This window comes from Nilaparvata lugens, chromosome X (genome assembly GCF_014356525.2).
Source record: "Nilaparvata lugens isolate BPH chromosome X, ASM1435652v1, whole genome shotgun sequence".
In the NCBI taxonomy this organism is placed as follows: domain Eukaryota; kingdom Metazoa; phylum Arthropoda; class Insecta; order Hemiptera; family Delphacidae; genus Nilaparvata; species Nilaparvata lugens.
This window is the reverse complement of record NC_052518.1, coordinates 101,949,583-101,962,718: the sequence shown is the minus strand read 5'-3', so window position 1 is coordinate 101,962,718 and position 13,136 is coordinate 101,949,583. Positions and strand designations below refer to the sequence as shown.

The following is a 13,136-nucleotide window of genomic DNA, read 5'->3' as shown; positions in this document are numbered from 1 at the left end:
TAGAAAAATCTGTAGCACGTTGATGATTTGAACATTCTCATAATTTCAAAATACCAATCGACTTTTAATCTTCAGTTACTGGCTCTAAAGTTGAAAAAATTATTAATTCCCTGGGATATTGGTTCTCTCCGTAATTGGAGAGATTTCAAGTGTTTTTGAAAATTTTGTGAACAAAATAGAATACAATCTATTTGTGTTGCATAATAAATTCTGAATGAAAAGGTAGGCTGTACGGTGGAATACGGTATGGATCAAAGAAAAATATATGTTTTGAAAAATTCATTGGGATGTTCTGATTTTTATCTATCATGAAATGAATCTTTATCATGAATAAATCTTCTTCTTCTTTGTCTCTCCCCAGTATGCCTTACAGCGTTGGGGTAGCCTCGGTCCACTTCCTCCATTTATCCCTATCCATCGCCATCCTCCTCATCTCCCGAACCGTCTTCCCTCTTCTTCTCCCTATCTCCTCAATGCGATCCTCATATGAATACCTCGGGCGCCCCACCGTTCTTCTTCCCTGTACTCTAACATTTACAAACTGTTTTGCCTTGCTTTCGTCCCTCATCCGTTGTACATGTCCATACCAACCCAGCTGCCTCGTTTCTATTCTTTCCCCAACATCTCTCATTCCCACTTCTTCCCTTATTCTAGTATTTCTTACTCTATCCCTTCTAGTCTTACCAACTGTCTTTCTGTGGCATTTCATCTCCACGGTCCTTATCTTATTTTCGTGGCTTGATTTTATTGGCCAACTTTCGCTTCCATATAGCATGATGGGCTCTATTATTGTTCTGTATACCTGGTTCTTTATCTTTTCATCAAGCTCTCTTTTTCCAAATATACAGTCTTTTATTGCATAGTAGGCAACAGCTCCCTTTCTCACTCTGTTCAGCACCTCCCTATCAATCCTTCCATCCTCCGAAATCACTGTACCCAGGTATTCATATTTCTCCACCTGTTCCATCTCCTCTCCATTCACCATAATATGCATATTATCTCTCATTCCTTTTGACACTGCCATCACCTTGCTTTTCTTGACATTTAAGACCATATGCCTTGATTTCAATTCCTCTGCCCATTCAGTTGTTGACTGTTGCAATTTTTCTTTTGAATCACAAATCAAGACAATGTCGTCGGCGAACAGAAGAGCTCTTGCACCGATCGGCCTCATATTCCAGTAACCCACCAGCGTGTTCTGTGTTCTTCTTTTACATATGCATGAATAAATAAGTTGAAATAATCTATACTCTCAGGAAACTGCTTATAATGTTTTTGGGGCAGAGGGGACCGGTCCGCAGTACACACCTATATTCTTGGGAGGTAGTATCCTAATCATGTCCTATTGCATTTTGGTTCAGTGATGAACCAAATGGCAACTGTGACTGCGGTATATTCAATCAGTACTTATTCCCATTGTTTGTTTAGATTAGTGTATATTTACGTGGGTAAGTGGACATAGCTAAGTCCAAACTTTGCCACTTCATGAAACAAAGAGGTCACTTACATCAATCTTCTTTTGTATTTAGTTCTGGTTTACTTCTGGTTACTCAATATCTCACATCATTGCCTTACGCACAAGGTATTTTTACCAAGTATCAAAATAACGACCCACATTATAAAACTGCACTATAGACTTGAGTGTAGCATATTCATCTTCCCGAAAATGTTAGAGGTCCACTAAATAGTATAATTTATTGTTTGCTTGGAAATTGAATGTACAGTACCTTAAGTGAAAGATTTCATGTTATAAAAAATAGCTGCTGAATATTTCAGCTTCCTTGTCAATTGAAGTTTACTCAGAAAAACATTTAAGGATAATTTTAACGTGAAAAATTGTTTTAAGGTTGTTATCTTTAATATATGTAAGATGTAAATGTTACAATATTCAAATGTTGATGTCAAATCATATTGTATCTATTCTAGTTTACAACCACTATTCAACGCTTAAAAATATCAACTGAAGTTGTTATTGCAATTCGAACAGTGTTTGATTCTAAACTAAAATTCTAAATTATTAGACAAATGGAAATATTATGCATTTGATGTTGCATTGCATGCTCTAGCTTAAAATTATTTTCGAGAGATTGATTTAACAGTGAATTCTGTGATAAGATTTTCAGATTCTGTTTACATGTTATGGCTGAATCAATATTATGTACTATTAAAATATTGTCAACACAATTTGTGATACTATTTTATTTTATTTTTCTTGTCGAATTAACCTATTCCTGTTTAATTTTAGTTCAGCTTTAGTCTCAAATTCAAAATGGTCTTCTCCTTCTCAGTGTGGTTTAGTCCAAGAGACAAGAGGTTGAAAAAGTCTGACTTTAAGTAGAGAGTTTAAGATTAGAGGAGAAATTCCATCCTGATAGAAATGGTCCAGGAAATTCAGAAAGAGGACAAGCAGGAAGAGGAAACTGGACATGGAAGAATTTTGTAAACCTGAGATGAAGCTGTGACATTTGACCGCTTGTGGAGAATCTGTTGAGCATCGTGAGGTCCCACCATCTTGGAACTTCATCAGTCATCTTGGGACTTCGTGAGACATCTTTAATTTGTCGACCCATCCCAAACTTCTGTTAATTTTTATGCTTCTATCCAGACTCTTTGGTTAATCGTACATGCAGATTTAAGGGTTCACTTTCAAAATAAACAATGAAAGTGACCAAGGGCTCACTTTCAAATAACAGATGCATTAACATAGATAACATATAGCATAAGTAGATACCCCATGGGCAAGGTCGTTTATGTTTCAAATTTCAAGCCGTTTACTGTCGATACTTACTGTTTTGTCCAGAGTTTTTTACCAAAGAGTCTGGATAGAAGCATAAAAATTAACAGAAGTTTGGGATGGGTCGACAAATTAAAGATGTCTCACGAAGTCTCAAGATGGCTGACGAATTTCCAAGATGGTGGGACCCCACGATGCTCAACAAATTCTCCACAAGCGATCAAATGTCACAGCTTCATCTCCAATCGCTATATGTAAGAATGGCACAGTATGAGAGACTACCAGCGTCACATAGCTTCATGAAAAATAACTATGTGGACTATCAGTGAAATTTGGAACCTCCATAAATGTTCTTCATAAATTAGTAGTTGTGACAATTTCAAGTTCCATTTCAGTCAATTTAAACATTCACACTGAGAGAGTTTCAATAATTATAATGGTTTATGAATAACTTTTATGGAAATGGATATTATAATACTGCTATCAGATGAGTTTCATTATAATAATAAATTTTAGAAACTAAGTCAACTAAACACGTTTTAATGGAGGATGAAATTAAAGAACACATCAAAATGTACATTCACATCAATTTAATAACATCAAGTAAACATTATTAATTATATAATCGAACAGTGATTATACTCTGAAGAATAAGTACAGATTGAAAATTTGCTATCTCACTCAGCATAGATTTGAAGATAATTATTATTATGAAGATAAATTAATCCTAATTGATGATGAGATAAGATAATTACTCGTGAAAATAACACAAGAATTAAATTTTTTTATAAAATATATGGATGAGAAAAATATTAATGAAATATGAAAAGGTTTCGGTTATCCGTTATAGGTTAAAAACTAGACAATATACGATATTTGAAGATCTGGACCTGCCTTCAGCCTTTGACCACTATGCATGCAAATTTGATTTGACAAGTTCTGACAAATTGTCGAAAATATCAGCTTTTAAATGAAAGCAATTTCTATGCAATCAATTTTCAATATTCTGATAAAGTTCTCGCTCTCATAGTGACCATGTTTTGTTCTTTACAGAGATTAAATGCTTGTCCGGTTTCATAAGCATGCATAGTAAAGAAGACTGGATCAATAAAAAACATACATATTTCAAAATCATACTCAAAATGAGAATAAGAAAACTTTTCATGAACACAGATGATCAATATTTCAACTTAAAGATGTGAAATAACATTTAAAAGCTTGAGTGAGGCACACGTTATAATGGCAGTGGAGAAAGATAAAAAACAGAGTTGACGATTCTCTGCCTTCTATAGAGGACAGCTGATACCGTTATATCTGATGTAATATTAACTGTTCATTCTTGTTTAAAATAATCAATATTTTATTCGCCCAGAAAATATATTGTTCAATGATTAAATAATACATTTTTATGATTGAGTTGGAATATTTTGTTAATGATTTATATTTATTTATTGTTAAAACCCGATCTGACAACGTTGCTAGGAAAGGATAGCGCTATCTGCTTTGTCGAATGATGGACAAGGATAGCAACACCAATGTTAATCAAACATTATAACGTGGACCTCACTATATAAATAAAAGAATTCTCCAAGAAGTCATTACTAAAATTGAGTATAGCAAATAATTAAAAAATTAAAATTGAGTATAGCCAATAAAATATATAAATAGAATAGTGAGTTATGAAGTAAAGATAATTTTCATACCCTGATACATCAAGACCTTTTGTTTTGTTATGAGATCAAATTTAGTAACTAACTTACTGCGTTTACATTCTTTCAAAATTGACAGATCAAATACATCAAAACTATCTGGTAACCAATAAAACGGGGAGAATTCGCTGATCGAGCATTTCTGTTCATGTGTACTTGCAAAGTAACCACTTCATGTGTTAAAATATTCATATTTTATTTATATTTAAATTACATCGTTGCAGGCCTTTGAGCAATAATTGACATAATAACATATCACCAATATATTGAAAAATATACCATCAAATGAAACCTCATTTTATTCAATTACGATTATAAGGAAAGTCAGTGGACTTGGGTGCTGACTATTGGACGCTGTTTCAAATTAATGTAAACGCAGCTCAATGCTCAGTAAACGAAAACTACAATGATACAGTACCAACCACATACAGTCACAAATATCAAGAACTCTTATAGTAAGAAAAAAGTTTATAGCAGACAGTTTCACTTATAGTTGAAGCAGACAATTTAAAATGAAATTATTTTCTTCCTCAATAGAGGTAGTTGTATCATTTGACTTATGGCGTAAACAGTAAGTAAATCGTTATCTTAAAATTCATCAAACCACATACAGTCACAATTATTGGGAACGTTTATAGTTGGAAACAAGTTTGAAGCAGACAATAAGTGAAATTATTTTCTTCCTCAACAGAGGAAGAAGATGTATAATTGGAACGTACGGTAAGTAAATCGTTATCTTCAAATGAATCACATACAGTTACAAAGTTGGAAGCAGACAATTTAAAGTAAAATTATTTTCTTCCGCAATAGAGGAAGTTGTACAATCGTAAACGGTAAGTAAATAGTAATCTTAAAATGCAACACCTAATGGGAGTTGAGAAGAACACTGGGGTATTATTACACATCTATACTTTCTTTTGCAATTGGGATTGGAAGAAAGCGCCATCTGAAGCAGTAGCTTGCTTGTTGATTTCACGGTGTCGGCTCTTGCTCACTGGTTCCTCAAGAATTTCTCCATCTCCCTTTACCAGTCTGAAATTAAAAAAAGAGCTAATACAGTAAGGAAGCTTTGAATAATATATACAGAAAGTCACACAAAAGATGTAACAGCCGAAGACCATGGATTCTACACTAAATTTGTAACAAAAAAACATTTTTGCCCATGGTGAGAACGTTATTTTCGCCACACAGAAAAATAAACTATATATATATATATATATATATATATATATATATATATATATATATATATATATGAGAATAATTGTTAATTAGGCACTTCCGAAAGCAAAACAGGAAGGTCATAGCTCTAGCAAATCCGAGTATCAGGAAATTGTCCAAGTATTTTTATTTTTTATTCTGATTTGTCTGAATAACCTAAATGATTATGTTCAATTATGTAAGAGGTTGAGTTTATACTTTTTGTTGTTCCAAATGACAATAAGATGATTTCATTATAAATGTTTTGATTCTTGAATAATAAACACAAATAATAAAAAGTTTTTTATCAGCTGTGTCTTAGCACACTTGAAATTTGGCCAATCTGAATGTCAACGTCAACAATGCTTGTTGTCGTTGACTTCGGAAGTTTAGGTTAGAAGTTCTATCCTACTTTGAAAATCGAATTTGAATAGTTTATAATATTTATCTAACTGTATTTTATTCATCCAAATAAAATGATAGTATCTTATTGCAGAATACTTATTCAATTCTAGAAGCATGAACTGATTTCGTTTCATAAACCATTTTGTAAACACGTTCACATCAAATTAGAATCAGCTGACTTCAAGGTTATTTTACAGCCCTAGGGCCGTAAAACTTTTACCGGCCTGGTCAGAAAACAATCATTTTCGGCCTCCATATGACGCACGAAAACCAGCTCATTACATCCAAGTGGGGCGAAAAAGATGTAACAGCCGAAGACCATGGATTCTACACTAAATTTGTAACAAAAAATGCCCAGTAACATGAGTATAAACTTGCTATAGTGAGGTCTACTGTATAATGCCAGTAGCTGCTACTATGCTATAGTATAATGGCAGTGGAGTAAGATAGGAGATCAACGTTGCCGATTCTCGTCTTGTCAATGCCTTCTATAGTCAGCTGATACAGGTTTATTGATGTAATATTAACTGTTCATTCTCGTTTAAAATAATCAATTATATTCTATTAATCAAGAAATTATATTTTCCTACAGTGACCTTGAAAATTGGCCATTCCTGCACTTATTACAGAACGCAAAGAATCACTTTTCCGCTCTAGTGCAGGAAAAATTTTTTCTGCACTCCAGATTTGCAACATGGCAACGCAAAATAGTTAGTAGGTTATATGGAGCACCAGTGCAGCAAAATCAAAATGAAGTTGGTAACAGTGACTGTAGTATAGCGTTGTGGTGCACGTTATAATAATAACTATGGACAGCGACAGCCACCACCCACACAGCACACAGCCGCCCCTTCATTCAAACACTGCTACATTATTCAATTTTATCTATTAATAATAAAATTACACAGAAAAACATTTGATGCATTTCAAGCAATTTTACCCATAATTACCCACTTTTCATATTCAATGGCAACTGTAGGAAAAATTTTAATGTGAAATACGTGCGCAAAGTTCCTCTGCTGCACTCAAGAAACCATTCCGCCCTCGCCTACGGCTCGGGCGTAAACGTTTCTTTCGGTGCAGCAAACTGTCACTTTGCGCACTAGTTGCACAAATAACTATTTTCAATAATTTCATAATGAATTTTCATAATTCTGATGAAATATTTTGTTAATTCATTATTAATTCTACATTGTTGAAAGACGAACTGGCAACAGAGCAAAGTGAGAAAGAGATAGCGCTATACGCTTTGTTGAATGATGGACAAGGATAGCAATACCATTGCCAATCAAACACTGCCATTATAACGTGAACCTCACTATAGGAAAATTACAATAGGTACTATAAAATATAAATTATTATCAATAGTACTATAAAATGAAAATAAATTTGAATTGAATTTGAACAAAGAGAAAAACTGTTCAAGTTATTAGAATGCAAAAAGTGCAAAGTGTAATGAATATCGGAGTTTCAGCTCTTTATGATTTTCATTTCATTGAACTTACAGTTATAAAAGTTATATTTTATGAGAAAGCTTTGATTGTCATGAGATTGATCACACCTGCCAAGGTATGAACACTTCCATGACAGTTAATGGTGATGCCTTTACGACCAATCCAGTGACGTTGAAGTAATTAATGGTGTTATCTTTACGACCAATCCATCGTCGTTAAAGTAGGTCTACTAGTTGCAGCTGAATTATTGCAAGCACATGAGCACTGGTGGTAACAATACTGCGAGTTTAAAAAAGCCAACAAATATTAATTATCAAGAGTTGAAACGACGATATTCAATAATAAACACTTAGGGAGGTTTCCGAGCTCGGGATTTGGCTAAGTTCTAGACTTTAAACAGCTGGAGTAAGAAAATTGGCTTTTCGAAACGGGGCGTAGTCGAAGTCATTGTCAAAGTCACGTTTGAATTAAATTTCAAAAACTAGAAAAGACAAAATAAAATAAAGAGAAAATAGTGTAAAGTTTCAGCTATTTTGAATTATTTAGAAATGTTTAACTTCCTCAAGAAAAAACGTGTCCAATTATAGAAATGAGAAAATAAAAACTGCGACTACGCCCCGTTTTGGAAAGCTAATTTTCTGACTCCAGCTGCTTAAAGTCTAGAACTTAGCTAAAACCCGAGCTCGGAAACCGGCACTTAGGGAAAAAATATAACCTATGTTTGTGTTAGCAAGTGCTGATTTATAGATTGTCATTATATATGCTTGTCATCTCTTCATTATCATGCATCTGATGATATATGCAGCCTAAAGCTGGATTCGCATACAACAGTGACAGTGAAAATATAATTTCTAAAAGTTATAATGTGTATTTAGTGGGAACAGTCCAATTAGAACTACTGGGAATTATGTTTTCACTGTTTACTGTTGTGTGCGAATACAGCTTTAATAGATGAATAGGTTAGATATCTTTCTTGATCCATGAGCATAAATAGATGTATAAGAAGATTACGTCAAGAAATTAATGTGTGTAGGTGTTAGAAACACCTACACACAAAATAAAGTCCAAGTCAATAAGTTAGTGAATGATATGGTTAAGTCAATAATCTTTCCAATCATTTTGATTAAAGAGAAATCTTCAATTTTATTACCCATTATGAACTGCTATATGTTTCATGAGGTTTTGACACTAAAATGACGACTTGCAGACTATATTAATTATTGTGAAAAATATAAAATATGAAAAAGAGAGAAAGAAGACAATATTGTTGAGAGAGCAAGAGAAAAATATAATTATCTATAGTGAGGTCCACGTTATAATGACAGTATTTGATCAACTTTGGTTTTGCTATCCTTGTCTATTATTCGACAAAGCTGGTGGTACTATCCTTTTCTAGGTCTACAACGATGCCAATGATGTTTTTTACAGTGTAGAAATATAATTAATTAATGCATCTCTATCTCTATCCACTGTCATTATAACGTGGACCTCACTATAGGATATTGATGAAGAGAACAAGAATGGGAGCATGCTTACGAATCGCAAGGGATTTACTGTCAACAGTGGCCTAGACATTCCTTCGGTGTCTGCAGTTTCTGTTTGGTTAGGGGCTGAATAGTTTATTTGAGTGTAGTTGATCATTGAGGTTGTTGTGTTTATTATTTGATGTCTGTTAATAAATTTCAAATTGCTCTAGTGTGTTAAGTTGATGTCCTTTTGGTTTTGTGTGTAGGATTGGAGGTTGTTAGCTGTTTGTGGCTTAGCTAGGCCAGACCGGGTGAACATTTAAGCACAGATTCAAGGAGCACTCACAAGCAAGAAAAATCTGGTGTGGTACACTCACACAACTTTCCTTGCTCATTGGACTGCAAGCCTCATTCTCAAACGAGAATAATTTAGGGGAATAACATAATGACAATTGGCGGCAACATATTTGCAACTACGATCAGACTACTGTATATGTGTATATTATAATAATTGTTTTCAGAGTACTTTTTCCTTTGTGTAAATTGTGAAATTCGATGATTTTTTTAAAAGTCGTCAAAACAGCTGTTCTACAGATGAAATATCTTGACTATGACTGTGTTCTTTTTATAAACTTTTCAATTTTTTAAACTTTTTATTTTTTAAAAACATCCATTTCTCAAGGATGGGGTGGACCCTATACAGGGTATGAATTTGAAAAAAATCGTTAGAGCCGTTTTTGAGAAAATCGTGAAAAACATGGTTTTTTAGTAACTGTCATTTTTCTCAAGAATATTACGGAGCTCCTGCAATTTTCCCAGAAATGAGACTCATGTCAGTTGATAGGGCTTATGAATGGTATAAATTTGAAGAAAATCGTTAGAGCCGTTTTCGAGAAAACTGTGAAAAACATGGTTTTTTAGTCATTACCGCCATTTTTCTCATGAATATTACGAAGCTCCTGAAATTTTCCCAGAAATGAGACTCATGCCAGTTGATAGGGCTTATGAATAGCTATCCATGTTATAAATCTGAAGAAAATCGTTAGAGCCCTTTTTGAGAAAAACGTGAAAACATGGTTTTTTAGTCATTATCCGCCATTTTTTCCGCCATCTTGAATTGAATTTTATTGAATTTCTTATTGTCGGATCCTCATGGTATAAGGACCTCAAGTTTAAAATTTCAAGTCAATCGGTTAATTAGGAATGGAGTTATTGTGTTCACAGACATACACACATACATACACACACACAGACCAACACCCAAAAATCATGTTTTTGGACTCAGGGGACCTTGAAACGTATAGAAAACTTGAAATTAGGGTACCTTAATTTTTTTGGAAAGCAATACTTTCCTTACCTATGGTAGTAGGGCAAGGAAAGTAAAAAACAATTCCGAATCAACTTACGCCGCACACCTCATTCAAACAGGACACACAATCACAAACATAGCTACCAACTTCCATATCCTACACATAAAACTAAAAGATGGAATTAAATAGAGAATGCATTTATTCAAATTCTAATTAATATATAATTATTATTGAACGAAAATCCTAAATAAATGCTGCAAATCACCCCGAAGACCTCTGCTACTGCAGACATTGGCAACAGGGCTAACAGCTAGATGGAAATTCGATGAGAACTACTATCCAAAAAAACAGTTTTTGGGTCAATGATTCAAAAAAAGGCCAATGTTGGGCCTATCCAACAAACAATTTTTTGGATAGTAGTTCTCATCGAATTTCCATCTAGCTGTTAGCCCTGTTGCCAATGTCTGCAGTAGCAGAGGTCTTCGGGGTGATTTGCAGCATTTATTTAGGATTTTCGTTCAATAATAATTATAAAACTAAAAGTACAACACCTCATCAAATAATAAACACAACACCCTCAATGATCAACTACACTTAAATTCAAATAAATTGTTTGACCACATTATAGATTAAACTCCTTCTTACCGAACAGAAACTGAAGAGTACATCGGACGCCACAGCTTAGGCCACTATTGACAATGAATCCTATGTGATTCGTAAGCATTCCCCAGTCAGTAAGTATTTTTATATTGTTCACAAATTATACAGTCTGCAAGTCAACATTTTAGTGTTGAAACTTGATAAAAGAGAAATGTGTCCAATTATTTAATAAATTACCTTTGTCTTCCTGTTTCTGGATCGACGACTCTCCTAACTACGCTCTGACTTTTTTCCCACTGATCTTTAGTCATTTGGACGATAAGCCGATGTCGCTGCGCCCTGAGAAGAAGCCTCAGAAACTGCAGGTCCGATCATCTCTTTGATTTTCTCTTCTTTATCGTGCGACTTGTCCTTTTTATGTTTTTTCTTCTCCTTCTTCTCCTTTTTCCTCTTTTTCTTTGAGTGGTCCTTGTGCCGTTCACAATGTGAATCTTTCGATTTTTTGTATTTTTTCGACATGCTTAAATCTCCTTTCTCTTTGGAGTGGAAGTAACTGAAACAAAACCTAGCAATCGTTAATAGGTTAAATTATTTGGCTTGAAATAAAGGCTTTATTTAATTAACAAAATTGTACACTAGTGAAGAAACAAGATACAACAAGACATAATAAACTATGGTAGCTGCTGCATAGTAAAAGTCAGCTGTATTTATCATAACATGATTCACTGGAAGAAGTGAAGACTTAATAGTTTCCCATTAAAGGCTTATTATACAGAGCCGTAAATTGTGGTGAGAAACGGTAACGCTGTTCTCCTATATTTCTCCCCTGCCTTTAAAACGTGGACCCCACTATAGGGTATGATGGTCTACTGGTGTCACAGCTGGTGTCTTGCATCGCCAGCCCAGCCACCATTCCTGGAGTTTCACTGGTGTTCCATGCCGCATCCACACTTTCGCCAAGTGCGTACAAATGACGACGAGCGCGAGAGTGTGGATGGCTGCTTCGCCAGCGCTCGTCTTCACTGGTTTTCGCTCCGATTTTTTCTAGTGAAGGCGAGTGGCCAGCCGAGCATCCACAAATGTTTACACTGCAGTGTGGATGTCAAGACCATCATGGACATGCTTTCCAGCTTAACCCAGCGACTTGGTGAGAGTGTGGACTAGACATAACACACGCGTCACTCCCGTGTTTCGGATGGACACTTTAAAGCGTCGGTTCCGGCTGCCTAATAACGGTCGTTAGGTCATGTCAAAGGCCCTGAAATTGATCATTTGCGACCTTAAAACTCTGACATCAGACCTGAACCAGCTATGTCACTCGATATTATTATTGATTCAGGCCAGTTTTTATTGGATCTCAGAAAATAGGTGCGGTTTGAAAAATTGATAAATAAGCCCAGATGACTTTCATACCGATGACCTAAATAAGGGACTTCAATTTTATTGTAAGGATTATAATTTGACCGGTATAACATAGAACTACTAGAGTAGCTAATTTAAAATAACAGCCAAGACACTATTATCAAATTTAAAATGAACGATGATAGTGAATCCCATTACTTACCAGACGTAGTAGGATTGCCCAAATTCGCTGTAAAGAATCAAGTGGCTTTATAAACAACTGGGAACACGGTTTCGAATCTTTAGAGCAAAAATCAGCTCAATATAACCAAAATCCTCCTGATTTGTTTACACTATTGTAAATTGACATAATAATAGTATGTAGTTTTTTTACGACTATCAATGCCTTCTGAAAAGTTGGCATACGAATGACATTATACCACAACCAACTGTAGTTATTCGTCTCAGATATTTGACCAGTTTCTAGATAACTTCTTTCCAGACGATCCCTCAAAGTGACAAAGTAATTTTACGTTGAGAAATTGACAGATCAAGATGTACTCGAGAACGTGCTCACATTGACAGGTGGTAATTTGAATTATGTTAACTGCAGGGAAGATTAAAACGGTCCTCTCAATATTATACTTATTGATAGGTATGAGCGAGCACTCAATTTCAATTGTGGTCCCAGTAGAACATAATTTGCAAAATGCAATAAAATAATTGAAGAACGAACTTCAACTTTAAATATTATTCGATAATCGATAGCTAATGAGTAATAAATCATATGCACAAATTTCTACCTGTCAAATTTTGCTTGTAGAGAATTTCTGTTGCATGAGTTATTCAATTTTTAAGTTTTTGTTTTAATTTAGTTTCAAAATGTATTACAGTGACGTCATCTCGCTTGCACTCCG

At 34.5% G+C, this 13,136-nt stretch overlaps 1 protein-coding gene across 1 annotated transcript; it reads right to left on the bottom strand.

Annotated features, from left to right (window-relative positions):
* Nucleotides 1-3,307: 3,307 nt before the first annotated feature.
* On the bottom strand, nt 3,308-12,665 carry LOC111043813 (ADP-ribosylation factor-like protein 6-interacting protein 4). Its single transcript, XM_022328863.2, is given in 4 exon segments — nt 3,308-5,475; nt 11,116-11,189; nt 11,191-11,431; nt 12,443-12,665. Coding segments are annotated over 3 exon segments (408 nt in total). The 5' UTR covers nt 11,398-11,431; nt 12,443-12,665; the 3' UTR covers nt 3,308-5,348.
* Between the last annotated feature and the right edge of the window lie 471 nt (nt 12,666-13,136).